Here is a 16,842-nt window from a genome sequence, read left to right as displayed (position 1 = left end):
GCTACCTGTGTATTATATCTGTGTGGGGAAGAGCTGCCAGTTGGGGTTAAACCACGACAAAAGGGGGAGGAAGAACTAAGAAAATCCAACACATTTCGCAGTGACAGACCCAACAGACTCCAAGGATTAACAAGCAAGAGCCCATGAGGGGACGCCTGGAGAAGAACAAAGCTGGGAAGTCCTTGAAGGCGCTAATGCAGAGCATCTCAGAGCAGAAGGATCACGTCTAGTGGATGCACCAGGATTACAACGTGAGGGAATGGCAGGCACTCAAGGTCTCGCTCGGTTTGAAATCACTTCTGGGGAAATAATGGAAAAGCTGATGTAATTCCAATCATAAAGAATTAAAGAACGGGAGTATAATTAGCACTAGTCAACATACTTCTACAAGAAACAGGTCTTGTCAAACAAATCTGATTTCATTCTTCACTGAGATTACAAGTCTGATTGGTGAGAGGAGCCGTGTACAAGGCAGGGGAGTGTCTGAGTGCTGGAACCAGGAGATATGAGGGCAGCCTGGGGAACACAGCCACTGTGCCAGCCACTGCCTGCACACCAGATCACCAAAAAACATGCTAAAAAAGGGGTTAAGAACTGATTAGGTGGCAGGTTCCAAGCAATAGTTCCCAGTGCTGGACTTCGGTGGGCTCCACAGGAACCAGCCCTGGGTTCATTTCTGCCTTAGCACGACGGAGAGGGATGAAGGAAACCACTGCTGAGGTGGGTAATACCCTTGCAGCCTTGCAGAGCATTCTCAGGTGAAGCATATGGGATTCACCTCCCTTGGCGCTCGCTGTATGAAAAAATAATGCTCCCACTTTAATGCAGTTGTTAATTTTCTCCAGATAGTAACGACAGAGAGAAAAGGGCCTCTGAGGACAGGCTGATGATCGAGACCAGCCAGCCAGGCAGGTGGGCTGAATTGCCCTCAGCAGGATACTGAGGGGGAGGTTGCTCCCAGCTTACATTAGAAATCCCACTTTTATGATAATGATTAAATTGTTCAAATCATCTTCAAAGAAAATTTAGGGGGGTAAAAACCTTAAAATAAATTAAACTCAGTTGTGAAAAGCACTGGAAAGACTAGTCTCTTCCAGCAACCACTCCTGGAGCTGGTGTGGCTCAACAGATGTAAGCAGCAGCCAGGAAAAGCTCCAGATGGTCCCAGTGACATGGTGGCACTGATCAGGGACAGCCCCTCGTGCCCAGCTCTGGCACCACAGCACAGAGGCTGTCCCCACCCGACAGACGTTTACTGTGCATGAAACAACAGGATGGCTTCAGTCCCTTTCCAAGCAGGCAGGTGTCACCCACAGGACTGCCACCACAGCTGGGACCTCCTGGCAGCTCTTCCTTCCCTACACTGCTGGGAGAGCAGGAGCATAAGTACAGTTTTATGGTTTCCAGGAGAGAGATGACTGTCCCAGGCAGGAGCGCCTGCAGTGTCCCACACATCAGCAGCCCCAAGGCATGATCAAGGTGTGCACACCTGCCTCAAGGATGCAGCAACCAGGATAAGGGACACCCTCGGCACCACCAAGGTTTCCCACCTGGGTATCCATCCATCCCCTGTCCCTCTGGCTCCCCAAAGGATGAACAAAACCCAAAGCACCTCAAGAAAGTCCCATGGATGGTGTTAAACTAGGAGCTCTTCCATGGCTGGCATCACACATGAAGGGCATGGTAAAGAAGGTGAAGGTGAAGGTGGGAGCGCACCCATTGCTAGAAAGGGACCACTTGGTCCCCAGACCGAGCTTCAGGTTTTCCAAAATGTTTGGGGAGCTTTAACTCCCGAGCATTACTCAGCTATGGCAGAGACAGGACAGGTCTGAAGTGTGCTGGGAGATGGGAAAGGGAGTCCCAGGTCCTGCTTGCCCCAAGATTAGGGAAAATTCTCAGACACCCCAGCAAGCAGCAAATCCCTATGGAGAAAGCCCTCAGTGATGGGGAGGGAGCAGCTGCTGTTGCCACTGCCCCCTGGGCTTGTCACGGCTGCCTCTCACCCGCTGCCTCCCCAGCCGGATCCTCTGACATCCAACACCGCCTCTGCCAAGGCAGCCCAGTTGGGTTCCCCCACTAAAGCAAGCAGAAAGCTCATTCTTTGGGGGCTGCTTTATATCACTGCCTCCCCCCAAAAAAGGCTTAGTCAAAGCAAATGCCAGACCCATTAAGTGCGAAGGACCTCACAGCCAACACAGGAATGCTGGGGCTTGATGGACTGTTTATAGAGTCTTTTATAGGAAGGATGGGTAACCTAATCCCAACTACAACATTTTTTATGCTGCTCTGTGAGGGTTCAGCTGTGATTAAACTGTTGGCACGGTCCCATGGCACATAAAACCATGGAGACCAGCATGTCTCATCCCCACCAGAGTCCTGCAAATGCAGGCGGCAGAAGTATTCCAAGTATTAAAGGCTGGCAAGCCCCGCTGTGGGGCATCCCTGCTCGCACCTCCACCGACCTCGTGAGCCTGAGACATCAAAATAAAACATCTCTAGTGAATATTTACTCCTGCAGCCCAGAGCAGGGCAAAGGGTAACCACCCCTGCAGGACTTGGTCTGGGTGCAGGAGATGCAACAAAACCACGCTCTCAGCAGTGGGCTTCAATGTCCTCCTCTCCCAGAAGCAGCCCCAGGATGAGCATGGAGCCCTCCACCACCCTCCTAAAACACTGGATAAATCCCACAGCAACATTTGCTGCTTGGTTAAAACACTTGATTTTGAGCCAGCCTCACTAAACTGAGATGTTCCAAGTTGTGGATCACCCGCTGTCTCTACCAGGCTGACGCTCCATGGCTGTAGCTAAGACTGCAGTCCCCAGCACGGGCAAAGTCCTCCCTGGGAGAGGACATCCAAACGTTCCAGCAGACACTGACCCAGGAGCCAAGCCCACCTGGGCCAAACCACTCACAGGGTGTGCAAATTTAACTATCTGAGAGGGAAACAAACATTTGGAGGCAGAGAGATTGGAAGGGTGGGAAATCCCAGTCCAGGCTGGGCACAGGGTCACACCAACTCCATGCTGGAGGACAGGCGGGTGCAGCAAAGCCAGGCCTTGCTCCAGACCCTCTTCCTAGCTGGAAAGGGGAAAAGACTGGGGGGCTGGGGCAAGGGCAGGGCTGTAACACACTGATGGGGACAGCACAGGGGATGTGCATCCTCGGAGTGTGATCGCTCGGTGTTGGACCAGCAGGGTCTCCCCGGCACCACTGGTGGGTGGGATTTCTTCAGGCAGTGTGAGCATGAAGTTTGTTTCATTTTATTTTTATAGAATTGGAACAGAAGCCAGGTTTGCCTTTTTTTCATTTCTATTTTTTGGCTCTGTTGACTCATCCATCAGTTTGTCTGTACACCCTCATGACACTTCCCTGACACGATGCATCATCTCCCTCATGGCCACCACACGTCCACCCCAGGTGGGCTCTCACCACCCACATCAGCCCACAGCCCTCTCAAGAGTTCCAGCTCTGGAGCATGCCGAGCGCAACAGCCGACCATTGACGTCAACCCCTTCTTCCACACTGAATAAAAACCACCAGCACCTCAGAACCCCTCACTGAGCATCCCCACCACAGCAGCCAGGAGAGGAGTCTGTTCTCCCCAGGATTTTTCTCTGGGATGGGACTTGGGCAGCAGTTTTATTTTCGTCCCGGGCGAGTGAATGGCACATTCCTGCTGCCAAAGGGAAGGAGACTCCAGAGTGTTTTCAGGTGCATCACCTGAGCCTGTGCACTCACAGGGCTCCTCCTTCAGCACAGACCCTGACATGCCATCAGGCAAACGGGCACCTTGATGGTGACACACAGGGTGGGCACATCCCCACCGCTCCATGACCTGTTGGCATCCCTGGGAGACCTGTGGAGGGCTGAGCCCTTCTCCGCCCCTCTGGCCACCGAGCGGTTCAGGGCTGGTGGATGACACACCCAGGGCTGACCTCACAAATCCCATTTTTCTCCCTTTTCCCTCTGTAGCCCACACACTGAGGACCTCCCAAACACACAGTAAAACGCCAGGTCAGCTTTCCAAGGGCTCAGCACCCACAAGCAGGAGCTCAGGTCATATTTAGGCCACCCAAATTACAGGGCAAGGTTTCTGCTGGAGGGTGACCTGCTTGGCCTCCCCCAGCACAAAACCCCATGGGCAGCCCCTGCCATCCCATCCAAGATGCCACAGGGATGTCTGGGTTCCACTGGTCCCTCCTGTTGGTCCCAAATGTGCTACTCCCAAACCTACCGCAGCCCTTGCCAGTGTCCCCTACACATCCCTTATTTTCCAGTCCAAAATTCAGCTCCCCTCCCTGCAGCCCCACCTTCTCTTACGCAGGGACCAACAGAAACTGGGAGAAGCAAAGCAGCACCGTGGGACCCAGCCAGGAGAGACTGAACTTCAGCCCCAACCCCCCAGATAAGGAAGGATGGGCTCCTGGAACAGCCAGGGATGAAAGGGAACGCCGCAACCGTCGAGTTGGCTCGCTCAGCTTTTGACTTGTGCCCATTTTCCGGCCATGTGCCACCCATGAGCCATGTCCCACCAGACGGGGACAGCCATTTCCTCAGCAGCCCAGAGGGACCAGCCTGGCAAAGCCTCACCTACACGTGTCTGCACCTTCTGCCTGTCACACCAACCATAAACCAGTGGAGCTCAAGAGACCCACCCAGCCACTGCTCAGAGCATCAGCAGCCTCCTGAGTGGTGCAAGGTTTAGCCAAACCTGGGAACAGGGACCAGGCGACACATGGGAGCAGCTGACAGTAAACTCAGCATTTCCAGAGGATTTGTTTGTGTCGAAAGCTGCTGCTCTGAAGCCAGAACAGGTGTCAGTCACACCAAAATCTCATGGCAGCTATTCAATGTGATGGCATAAGTTTGACATCAGATCAAAAAAAACCCCAAAAGCAATGTGAGCAGCTCCTCTACTCTCTATTTCACCAACAGCCATGGAAAAGAAAGGTGAGGAGCCAAAAGGAGGAGAAAAGCAGGTGTATCAGGGCTGGTTCTGTGCAGCATCAGCACAGCCACACAAAGCAGGCAGCTCCCCATCACTGGGGATGCTCTGAGCAGCCCCAGGACAAAGCCACATCATGACCCTCACCCAGCTGCCACAGGTGGGCTCAAAGCAGCATCCGCCTACCCCCGGATGGCTCCATCAGCCTTGATCTGGCCTTGTCCCCCCCGCAGACTCACGAGCTTCCTGCTGCCCTGAGCTTTGCACTGAGTGTGACACAGAGCAGAGCCCACGCTGCCTCTTCAACACCTCCCTCCAGCCAGACACCGACCCCTACTAATGCTGCCAACATCCTAATTAGCACCTTCCCTGTGCCCGCCCTGCTCCCGACTGCTCTGCAGCTGTCCAGACGCTCCGAGGTTCGCCAAAGGTGACAGGGGAGGGGGACAAGTCCTGGAGGTGCTGGGCACTCTGTCCCCTCCGGCCCACGGCAGCCCCGCTGCTCTGCTGTGAGACTGCTGCCAAGGGATTTCCACACAGCATCACACACGTCTGAGTTTATCCTTCCTGAGCCTCTGGGACTATCCATCCCCCCTGCAAGGCAGGCAGCAGGAGTGGGGCTTTGTCCGAGTTGCATCGAATCACAGGATGGTTTGGGTTGGAAAGGATTTTAAAGACCATCTCCTTCAAACCCCTGCCATGGCAGGGACACCTTCCACCAGATTAGATTGCTCCAAGCCCTGTCCAGCCTGCCCTTGAACACTTCCAGGGAGTGGACAGGGCACGGACAGGGCAGATCCAGGCTCTGCCTGGGGAACGCATTTGCCTATCCATGCATTTGCAGCTATTTCCCTGGCTGGAAACTATCCCTGGTGGGGCTGCTCTGCCTGCCTGATCCAACCCCTCAGTGCCCCATGCCGGCAGCCAGCTCGGGGGAGCTGACGCCTCTATCCCACCTCCCAGCACGCTCCAGCACTGGGTGATCAATACCCTGCCACCAGCCATTCCCCGTGTCCAGGCACCAGCTGCTCTCTGCTCCCCAGGCAGTGAAAATACAACACCCCCAGCTGCCTTTCCCTCCCAGAGCAATGCCCAGGGAGCCACAGGCCTGCTCCCATTTACCACGAAGGTGCCACAATGTGCATACAAAGGCTGGAGGCACAGAACCAGTGCTCAGACACCTGCAAGGGCACTCTGCAAGCAGCCTTGGAGGTGTTGGGATCCTGCAGGAGAGATCCCTTGGAAGAGATCCACAGGAAATGCTTTCCCAAGTCTGGCATGCTGCAGTTAACTCCCGGCAGCCTGGCCAGCCCCCATCCCTGCAGGCTCTATCCAGCCTGGACACCTTGTTTCACTCCATCCATGCTGCCCCCAGGTCACGCATTTCTCCTGCTTGCTTTGTCCCCTGATACCAGACAGGCTTAAAAGTAAAACAAGGCCAAGATTTATGAAGTGAGGCTCACCGTAAAGGTTTCCGAGTCGCAGTTGTGGAGCCTGGAAACAGGATTACAAGCAAAGCAAATCATGAAACGCGATCGTAACCTCGGCACGGCGAGACGTGACCCTCACGTGCTCCAGCCCAGCTCACTCCCAGCATGTAGTGTGCACTGTCTGGGGGCTGCCTGGCCAGCACAAACCTCCTTGTGATGGCCCAGGGCTTCCTTGACCTCCCCTCCATGGCACCCAGCTCACTGGGGTGGCACAGCCCTGATCCTCAGCAGACTTTTTGCCACACCTCGCCTCAAACCAGCTGCACAGGCACTTGTCAGAGCAGAGCGCTCCCAGATCTCCTTCAAGACCACAAACATGTGCTTTGGACACATCCTCATAATTCCATGGTGACTTTATTGCAGCCTTCCAGTGCCTAAAGGGGCTCCAAGAGAGCTGAAGAAGGACTTTGGTCAAGGGATGGAGTGACAGGACAATGAGGAATGGCTTCCCACTGACAGAGGGCAGGGACAGACTGAATATTAGGAGGAAATTCCTCTCTGAGAGGATGGTGGGGCCCTGGCACAGGCTGCCCAGAGAAGCTGTGGCTACTCCATCCCTGAAAGTGTCCAAGGCCAGGTTGGACAGGGCTTGGAGAGAACTGGTCTAGAGGAAGGTGTCCCTGCCCATGGCAGGGGTGGAACTGGATGAGCTTTAAGGTCCCTTCCAACCCAAAGCAGTCAATGATTCTATGATTCTAGGACCAAGCCTCGATCCTGAGGCATCGCTCCCACCCAAAAACCTCCTGCTGGCTGTACAAAGGCAGAGCTTGCGAGAAAGATGGATCTCATGAAGCCAAACTCACCCAGGGACAATGACCTGCAAGTGATGGGAGCCAATAGCAGGGAATGATGATGCCAGCTCCATCCAGGAGCACCTGCCATGGCCACCAGCATGTGCCTGGAAGGAGTGGAGAGCAGCAGAAGCAGGCAGATATGGGTCCTGGTAGGACACACATACACCTGTCTCGGGTGAAACCAACCACACACCTGGAGGCACCTGAGCAGCCCATTCCTGCCTGGTCTGTCCTCAGACACACCCTGTCCCACCCTCCAGCCTCAGCAAGCAGCCCAAAGACCGTGGGTTCAGTGGCCACTTTGCAAGAACTAGTGGCCTCCTGGGAGGCTCAAAGAGCAGGAACTCTTCTGGACACCAAGGAGCATCCATGGACTGACTCCCTGTTCCCTGCTTCAAGGCAGAGTGCTCCGATCAGTCCTCCCTTGCCCCGAGAGACTCCAGGATAGGCAGAACCTGCATGGTCTCGCCACTGTGCTTCTCACTCACAGCCTGTGCACCAGGACTGCACAGGATGGAGACTCCTTCTCTCTCCTGTATCCCTCTGCTGAACTTTTTCAGGCTCACAGAGGGTCCTGACAGGAGATCTGGAGTGTCCAGCCTCTTCTCTGACCTTCCTCACCCTCCCTGGTTGCCCTCTCCTCTGCCTCTCAGCAGAGCAGTGCTGCAGGAGCCTCCCAGCACAGATCCCTCCAAGCCATGCAACCAGAGCTCACCAGACTCCAGCAGGGCTCCACACACTTTGGGGACATATTTAGGGAGCTGGGATGACACCTTCCGTGGAGCAGGACTCACCTCAGCCTGCTGCTGGACAGACAGAGCCCAGCTGGGCATGGCCAGGGAGCTGCCCAGCCTGTGCATCACCAGGGACACAGCTTGTCCTTCAGCCTGCTGTGGGCTGGGTATCCCCATGTCCCCAAAGCCTGGGTGGGAGTGGAGGGGATCCCAGGCCTCTTGCCTGCCCCTCCTCTCCCAGGCTGGGGGCTTGGAGCCAGCCGCAGGCTACCCAGGAGCCCAGCAGCCGAGCCCATTGTTCCCTTTGTCTGGCCCTGGGAGCACCAGCCCGCAGCTTGAGGCGTCCCCTCTGCCCAGGGAGGTTCACACGCTCAGCCACCTTCGCCACCCCCAACCCACTCAGCTGTCGGGCAAGGGGCCAAGCACATCCCCGTACCCAGCCACCAGCCCCCCCAGGTGAACCCAGGGCTCAGGGAAGCTCCCCTCCTCCCCAGTTCCAACCAGATGCTCTTGGCCTCTGAAACTCCAAGGAGGGTGAAGGCAAGCACCAGCAGGCATTTTCCAAGGGACCTTCCCCTTGCCTGGCCATCTGGCCAAAACCAAGAGCCTGTGGAAGGCTAAAGGTGTCCCCAGACACAGAGGGTTCACCTTCATGGTTCACCAGGGCCATGAGCACCCAGAGCGATGTGGAGCTCCCCAGCACTTTGCCTTGGAAGCTGCAGATGACCTTGAAAGCCAAACTGGGAGCCGGGGGCCAGCAGGACCTCGCCGAGCCTGGCCACTCAGTGTGGGAGCTCACAGAAGGCGCCTTTCCCTGTTCCCTTCCAAATACCACATCTGCCACGGGAGGCGGAGCCAAAGGGATTCCCGGCTTCCATCCCACCTCCAGCAGTGCGCCAGGATGCTCAGGGAGCACACCAGAACTAAGGGTACCTGAGGCCCCTGGTACCCAGGACTGGGGAGGGCTGGGCTACACCCTGCCCTGCCTCCACCCTCCATCGCTCCTGGTGTGAAACCTTCTGCTTGAGAACTCCAGAGCGAGGGAAAAAATAGAAAATAAAGGATCATCACCCTTTCATCAGCCTCTTCTTTACACCTCCCACAGTCCAATGCACCTCTGTGCCCCCTCCCTCCCCAAGCTGCATCTTTCCCGGAGCCCCCCTCCCCTGTACTTCTCCTGTACAAGCATCTTCACTCCCATTCCCAGTCTCTCCCGGTTCGGAGCTGATGCTTTCAAAGAGCCATCCACAATGACTTTAAGATCTCTTTCTCAAAATGCTAATAAGTAATTTAAAGACTGCCACTGTGCATGCATGGGTTTAGGGTAATTTTTTCCATGTGAATCCCTTTTCATTCATCCCTGACTACATTTAATCTGCCACTTTATAGCCCGGCTATCCAGTGTCATGAGAGCCTTTTGCAATATTTTCAAGACAACTGTTGTTTTTATCATCCTGAATAATTTTGTATAATCTGCAAACACTCTTCGCCTTCCCATTCCCACCCCTCTCTACTTTATGAATACATCACCCAGCACAAGCCTCACACTGACCCCGTCCAGTGGGAAAACTGACTCTTTGTTTCCCCTTCTTTAAGCAGATTTTAATCCATAAGAGAGCCCTTCCTCTAAAATTACTGCTCTGGAGTCTCCTGGATCACCCAGGGAGATCTTCTTAAAGGATGCTTGTCCCATTTACTCTGGCTCAAATATTCATTTTATTGACTTATTGTAAAATACGGGTTCTCCTGTCATCGCTTCAGGGCAGTCTCCCAGCCCTGCCCTGGGAAGCAAAGCTCCTTGGCAGGAGTCCCTTTGGCCAGTTGGGGTTACACTGAAGTCATCCCCCTCCTCCCCCAGGGCTCCGTCCTGCACATTTAACTTCCCAATACTCATTTGCTGAGGGGACACTTGGGGGGATAAACAATTTCTTCTCCCAAGTTATTTTTCAAACTCCTCTCAACCTGCCTTATATGGCTTCACATTCACCAGACCACAGTTTCTGATTTTTTTATTTTCTCCTTTTAGATACCACTTCCACTTTGTGAAGAACATCTTTTTACCTCCAATGACCTCCTTCAATTTGCCATTTAATCAAGTTTGGTTGGGTTTTGTTTTTTTTTTTTTAGAAAATTCATGTTAAATGGCTGCATGAATTTATTCTGAGCTTTAATTTAATTTCCTACATCGTGGGTGAGTATTTTCCTATTTTAGCTTTTCCCTTCGGCCAGCTCGTTCATTTTGCTTTACTCACAGACCATTACTATGCGGTGTTTTTACGTGCTGGTCGCTTTATGGATGCCATGGTCTGACTCTGAGAGAGGTAAGGCGGAAAGAACATCATTTATTGGATCAACTGATAAAGCTGCACCAACTTTTGAAGCTCCCCAGCCCCTCCTCATGCCCAGTGGGGACTGAATCTGCTCCCATGGAGGCAGGTCTGATGTCTTGTGTGTGGTGCTCTGGTCTAAATCCAGAGGAAGCTCCTGTGGGCTCTACAAAGAACCACAACCGTTCCTAGCCACTAAAACTGTCATTTCTGAATGTGACATTTAGGGAGGCACAGACCAGCCCCAATTACAGTTGTGTCTTCTGCCCTCGTGGCCTGCTCCATCTTCCTTTAATGCTTAGCAATTGGTGCCACATGTCCTGTCAGACCTGATGCTGCTCCCTTCATCCTAAGCAAGGAAATTCAGGGAGGGGCAAACAGCGTGGTGTGATCCTCACTTAGTCCTTCCCCTCATCCTGATTATCTCAGGGGGCTGGCATGCCCTGCACAGGCACCCCTGTGTCTGCACCCTGTCACAACTTGCCATCCATCCAGCACGTTCCTGAAACATCTGACATTGATATAAAGATATTAACTATATACCCCTGCAAATCTCCAGGCCCCTCTCCTTCCTCACACCCTCCCTCCGGCTGTCACCTGGACTCCAAGGAGTCCTTGCCCACCTCCAGCATTCCCAGTGATCCCCCATGCTCCCTGCATCCCTGGGTACCAGGCTGGGCAGAGCCCCTCCCGAACCCTGCCGCGCTGCCTCTCCCTCCCGTCCGGCCCACGCTGCACGTCAGCCCCTTATCACAGGAGGCCCCATCCTTACCCTTATCTAACGGCTGAACTTTTGCCTCTGAGGATCTCCCCGCTCCCCCCATCCCAACGAGATCCAACTGGCAGCTGTACTTCGCCCTGGTCTCTCTGTAAACCAGACCCAGGTTTGGGAGGGATTGCAAACCAGGGCGGGAGCTGACGGGGCTCTTCCTCAGTAAAAATGGGATTTTGGCAGGACGGGAACCCCGCTCCTGCTCCCAGCCAGAGACACCCTCAGCACTATCCCAGCAGGGACGGTGTGTGGGGAGCAGGCGCGTTTTGGAGCAGGAGTGGAGGGTCAGGCTCTTGTTCATCCCTCGCTTAGGCCTCGGGAGCTGTCACAGCCTCCAGTATTTACCCAGCTCCTCGGGCAGTTTTGTGGTGCCCACCCCTCTTTCCAGCAGCTCAGGTATGTGCACACAAAGGGCTCTGACTAGTGCAGGCAGGTCCTTAGCCCGTCTCCAAGGGAATCGCTGCTCCCTCCCTGGGGACAGCCCCAAACCTCTCGGCAGCATCCGCAAGGCACAGCCACGTCCCCTTCGCACCCTCTGTGGGGTGACCCCAGGAGCTGGGGGACATCAGTGGCCACACCAACCCTGAACCCTTGTCCCCTACAGCCCTGTCCCCTACAGCATCTCCTTCCTATGCTTTTGTCACCCAGAGAAGCTGGAAAGTCAGCAGGGATTGAGAGGACTGCTGCTCCTGTCTGGAAAAGCCACAGAACAGAGCAGCAAGGGCAGCGGCATGGATGTTTAAATGAGGCACCAATTTATTTGGCTTCCAAAAGGAGCTTTCCCTTTTTCCTGCCCCTGTAATGCAAAGGGCAGGTGGGTGCAAGGAATGTGCCTTGTCAAAAATTAACCCAGGAAATGGAGGGGAGGGGAAAGCAGCAGGAGGGAGATGGGTGGCACGGGGCCAGGCCAAAACCACAGTCTCTGCTCTGCTCCTCAGCTCCACTTGTCCCACAACATTTGCTCCCCTCCCGGTCTCAGGAGAGTGTTCGCAGATCTCGAGTTCAAGCACACAGGAGGGATCAGCTCTTGACAGATCCTGTGTTCTTCCCTGGACCTGCTGCTCTGCTGCATCCCTCCAGAGCATGCTAGGCTTGCTGGGAGGCTCCTGCAGCTCCCTTGGTCTTGGCACACCTGGAACATCCACCTCCATGGAGCACCAAGATCAAAGCAATGCCCTGGTGTGACCATAACCCTGAAGGGATGGCTCAAGACTTCCTCCACGGAGGCCACAAAGATACAAAAGATGGATACAAAAAGGCCCAAACCAACCCTGTGTCCCTGGCATCTCCCTGCACCCCTGGAGGCCTGGAGGAGGCTGTGGGGGTGCTCAGTGTGGTACAGGAGAAGGGACTATGTTTTAACACTGCAATATGTTATAGCACGAATGAAATTAAATATACTGCATATTACAGAATCACAGAATACCCCAAGTTGGAAGGGACCCACAGGAATCATCCAGTCGAAATCCTGGCCCTGCATAGGACCCCCCAACAATCCCACCATGTGTCTGAGAGTGCAATAAATATTATGTACATTATAATTATTAACTATTAGCTACACAGAAGCACCGAAGTCCTGTCTCCAGTTTGCTTGGAGGATGGGCAGGGATGTCCGTATCCAGCACCTCAGCCACAGCACGCCCTGGGAATACCCACCCCAGGAGTGGGTACAGCCCTCGTGCCCCAGCATCCCTCTCCAAGCCCAAGGCTGGGCTCAGGATTAGAACTGCCCAGCACAGTTGATGCTCAGAATCGAGTCCCCTCACCCATGGTCCTGCTTCCCAGCAAAACTCATGCCGGGCGATTCTCCGGTGCCCATTGGAGCCCATCACTGCCTCCGTGCTGCTGGCTCCGTGCTGCCCACACCCTCACTGATAGCAGGGCCATCTCGTGTCTCCTTTCACATTTTTGGCACAGGGCTGGCTCTCCTCCAGCCCTTGGGAAGCTTGCCAGCACCGCAAGATTTGTGAAAAGTTAACTCCACCGGGGTGAAGAGCACCATCGGGTTGCTTTTCCCTCCTCACACGTGAGTTAGCCAGGCTGTTGATTTTAAAATACCTCTGTGTCCTTCCCAGCTCCCCCCAAAATACCTCAGGAGCGTCAGTCCTGCGATCGGCGCGCAGCCTACGCAGCAGGAATACAAAGCGGGGCCGTTAGCGATAGCGGCGTTACCAACCGGTGTGGGATCCAGACCCTTCCAGGACTCCTTTGTTCTTGACTTTCTGGTTTGGGTTTTTGTTTTTTTTTTTTTGAAAAACACACAAAAAACTTTCCTTTGAGAAGCCTGAACTTTCTCAGCTGCAGACACGTTACCTTCCAACCGCCTTCACAACTATAGGCAATTCCTAACCTCTGCTTTATGTACATTGTCATCCACCTCCCTGTTTTCCATATTGATTTATGTTTTACGTTCTTTTCACATTTCCTTTTAACAGAGCCGGTTTTAACCAAACAGCCTTCCCGCCCGAGCCCGAGCCATGCATTCTGCTGGCCAGTGAGCAATCAACTTCCAATTTTCATGCACACTCCTGTTTATATTTCCTTCCCTATCGGCTTTGTTTCTAATTAAGGTTTGTTAAATGCAAGTGAATATATAGCGCGCAGAGAAATATAAAGCATGTAGATAAATAAACACCCCACACACAGCCGCACTGACTAAGGCTGCGCTTTCAACCACGGATCCCAAAGCACTTTGTCATGTTCATTAACAAAACCTCGCGGCTCCCTTGGGAAAGACGCTTGGATTATTTTACGCCTTGTAATTAGGAAAACTGAGGCACAGAGGAGACAAGTGAAATTAGCAGCAGTACAGAAACGCTCTGTGGCAGAGCCAAAAACAGGACTCAAGAGGCAGGATCCTCCAGAATTTTGGGTTTTCCCTGAACAAGCCTTTCTGCCCCCATTTTGGCCCTGGGAATATGCTGGAGCTGGTGATGGAGGGCATCACCACCGTGGAGGTTCCCTGCAGCCACGGGAACACGGTGGGTCCAGCTGCCACCTCCACGGCCAGCAGCTACTGTCTGTCCACACCGAAGGGATCCAGAGCATTCTGAGGTGCAAGTGGACACCACATCCAAGCACTTCGGGAGCGGAGGGAAGAGGCAGCTCCAGAAAGGAAGGAGGAGAGGCACGCCCAGGGAGCTGCATCCCACACGCTTTCACCTTGCCAGCTCTCTAGAAGCCTTTTCCTGAGAGGCTGGACATGGGAGCTGGCTGCCCACACCAACACTGAGAGTGACCATCACAGCCCCACAACGCGCGCACACACACACAGGGCAAGAGGCAACAGCAAGGATATGGGGGGACCACACCGAACCTAAACCAACACGGTCAGCCCTGGCTGGGAATGGCCGCTGGAAGCCCACTGACCATCTCCCTGGGAGCCTCCCCATCCGTGGAGGAGCACACCTCAGAGAGATCACCTCAGGTGGGTGAAACACCCCACCAGCATTGGCCAGCCCCTTATTCCCAAATATACTCCCCATCCCTTGGCACACATGCATCCAGTGCCCGCTGCTCCTGCCATGACGGTGGAAAAGTCACTCACGTTCCAAGAACATGCACAGGAGCCCCGGGAGCTGGCCACTGACCCACAGCACTGCCCGGCAGCACCTCTCAGGCAGCAGGAGGAGCAGGCTGGGGTGGAGGTGTCACCCTGTCCCTGCCCAAGGCACCCGGCAGGCCACACTTGGCAGCGTTCGCTCATCATGGCCAAGTGCGTGTGGGCCCCACTGGCCAAGCCCAGACCCCGCTGGAAGTGTCAAGGCCACCAGCGGATGGGGCCAGACATCCTGCATGGACACGTATGCTTTCACAAACACGCTCATCACCCCAACCCTCCCCCCCATAATTAAAACCATGCTGGGCTCATTTGAATAGCAGAGCTGGCGAGCACTCTCCGCTGCAACGTAAATAGTCCTATTTATGCCAAGCTCCCATATTGTAAATATCACGATGTATAGCTGGCCAACCCATGAGTCATCTCTCAAAACTCCAACTTAATAAATGGTGCCTCATCCATGTTCCAGACAAACACCGTCCGAGTGGCTCCCACCGCCCAGCACACACAGGGCCAGCAGTGGCCACCCAGCCTGCCCACCAGCCCAGTGGAGCCGGAGGGACAGTGGAGCCACCCAGCCGCTCAGACACGATTCTTCCACAATGGACAGGCATCCCTGGACCACGCCGCTCCAGGACGCGCCGGTTTTTGGCCTGACACCTGGCCCTCGCCCCTGCCCAACCCAGTTCTCCGGCACTTCCCAGGGTGTCCATGCAGCGGGCGGGTGGGAGCAGGCAGGAACGGCTGGGATGGTTGGGGAGCGCGACAACGAGTCTCCCCTTGCCCAGACCCCACCGTGGGGCTCCCCACCCAGCGCCGTCCCCGCACACCCAGCCCTGGAGCTCCCCACCTGCCGCCTCGCTCTGCTTTGTCTGAGCACCGGGGACCTCGGCGGGGAGCTCGGCTCCTCCTGGGGACGCCGGGAACGCCACGGCGGCAACGGGGAGCCGGCCACCAGCTCCAGAACGCCGGTAAGGCCTGGTGGAGGGGCACCCCAAAGACTCTCCCGAGAGCAGCGGCGGGCACGGGGCGGTGAATCCCGGGCATCCCTGGGGGACCGTCCGCCGTACCCAGGGATGCCCACCTTGGCGGAGGGATGGCGGAGAGAAGGGCGGCCAGCGATCGGGAGGGTCTGGGGGCGTGGGGGGGGGCACACACGACACACCGGGCTCCGGCGGCGACACCTCCAGCTGGGGCAGCACTTCCCCAAACTTCGCCTCCCCTCCGAAGGGCGTGCGGCGGGGAGGGGGGCAGGGGGCAAAGTGCCACCCCCCAAAAAGCGGGGAAAACCCGGAGGGGGGCTCGCCCTACCCGCAGGGCCCCCGCCCCCCGCGCTCCCCCCTTACCTTCCACGGCGGCGAGCAGGGGCAGGAGGGCGAGGGGCAGGCAGCAGAGCCACAGCGGCCCCATGGTGCGCGCCGGGCCGGGCATCAGAGGCGGCGCGGCCGGCGCTCCATGGAGGCGGCGGAGCGGCGGAGCGCAGAGCCCAGAGCCCCTCGCTGGGGCCGCCGCCGGCGCGGGCACGGCCGCGGGCACGGAGCGCTCCGCCGGCCCCGCCGCCGCGGCCGGGCCGAGCCACCGCCGCCGCCGCGCGGGGGACGCCCCGCGCCGCCCGCCCCGCCCCGCCCCGGGGCCGCGCTGCCCGCGGGGGCGGAGGGGGCGGCGAGGGGGGGGGCGGCGGCGGGCGGGGGGCGGCGGGGGCCGGCGGCGGGCGGGGGGCGGCGGGCAGCGAGCGGGCGGCGGCTCCCCCCGGCCCGCCGATGGTTTCTCCCGGAGCTGTCGATCATCCAGAGAAAGCCGTGATTTCAACCCAAATCCGCCTCGCCGGGGCTCGCTGCGCCGCCGGCACCGGCGAGGGGGCGGAGGGGCGGGGGGTTCCCGGGGGGATGCCCCCGCCGCCGCCCTTCGCACCGCCCGCGGCCACGGGCCGGGCATCCCTCCCTCGGGGCTAAGCCCCCGCCGCTGCCCACCGGAGCCGGGGGGCCGGGGCGGTGAGCAGATTCCCGTCCGGAGAAGGGGACGCATACAGCAGCACAAAAAAAAAGAAACAAAAATCCAAGGAGTTGGTAAATCCGAGGCTTGCTGTGGGCAGCCCTGAGCCCCCACACCCTTCTCCTCCCCCATCCCCCTGGAGCCAGCCCCGGGAAGGGAGAACAGGAATCTCCCCACTTCCCACGTGGAGCAGTTGTGAGTTGGTCACAAGCCCCATTGACACTGCTG

General features: G+C 56.4%; 1 protein-coding gene across 4 annotated transcripts in view; it reads right to left on the bottom strand.

Moving 5' to 3' along the window:
- Nucleotides 1-16,123, bottom strand: part of EPHB2 (EPH receptor B2) — a 130,770-nt gene extending 114,647 nt beyond the window's left edge. For 2 of the 4 annotated variants that reach the window (XM_048326269.1, XM_048326270.1), the window contains exon 1: nt 15,969-16,123. In XM_048326269.1, the coding sequence (XP_048182226.1) occupies nt 15,969-16,053 (85 nt within the window). In that variant the 5' untranslated portion in view covers nt 16,054-16,123. The remainder of the gene's footprint in view (nt 1-15,968) is intronic. The other 2 variants (XM_048326271.1, XM_048326272.1) reach the window with 1 other exon arrangement.
- Nucleotides 16,124-16,842: the final 719 nt, after the last annotated feature.

The sequence above is a fragment of the Corvus hawaiiensis genome, chromosome 22, assembly GCF_020740725.1.
Source record: "Corvus hawaiiensis isolate bCorHaw1 chromosome 22, bCorHaw1.pri.cur, whole genome shotgun sequence".
Classification (NCBI taxonomy): Eukaryota; Metazoa; Chordata; class Aves; order Passeriformes; family Corvidae; genus Corvus; species Corvus hawaiiensis.
Note: the sequence above shows the minus strand (reverse complement) of the source record. Positions and strands in the feature narration are given on the sequence as shown.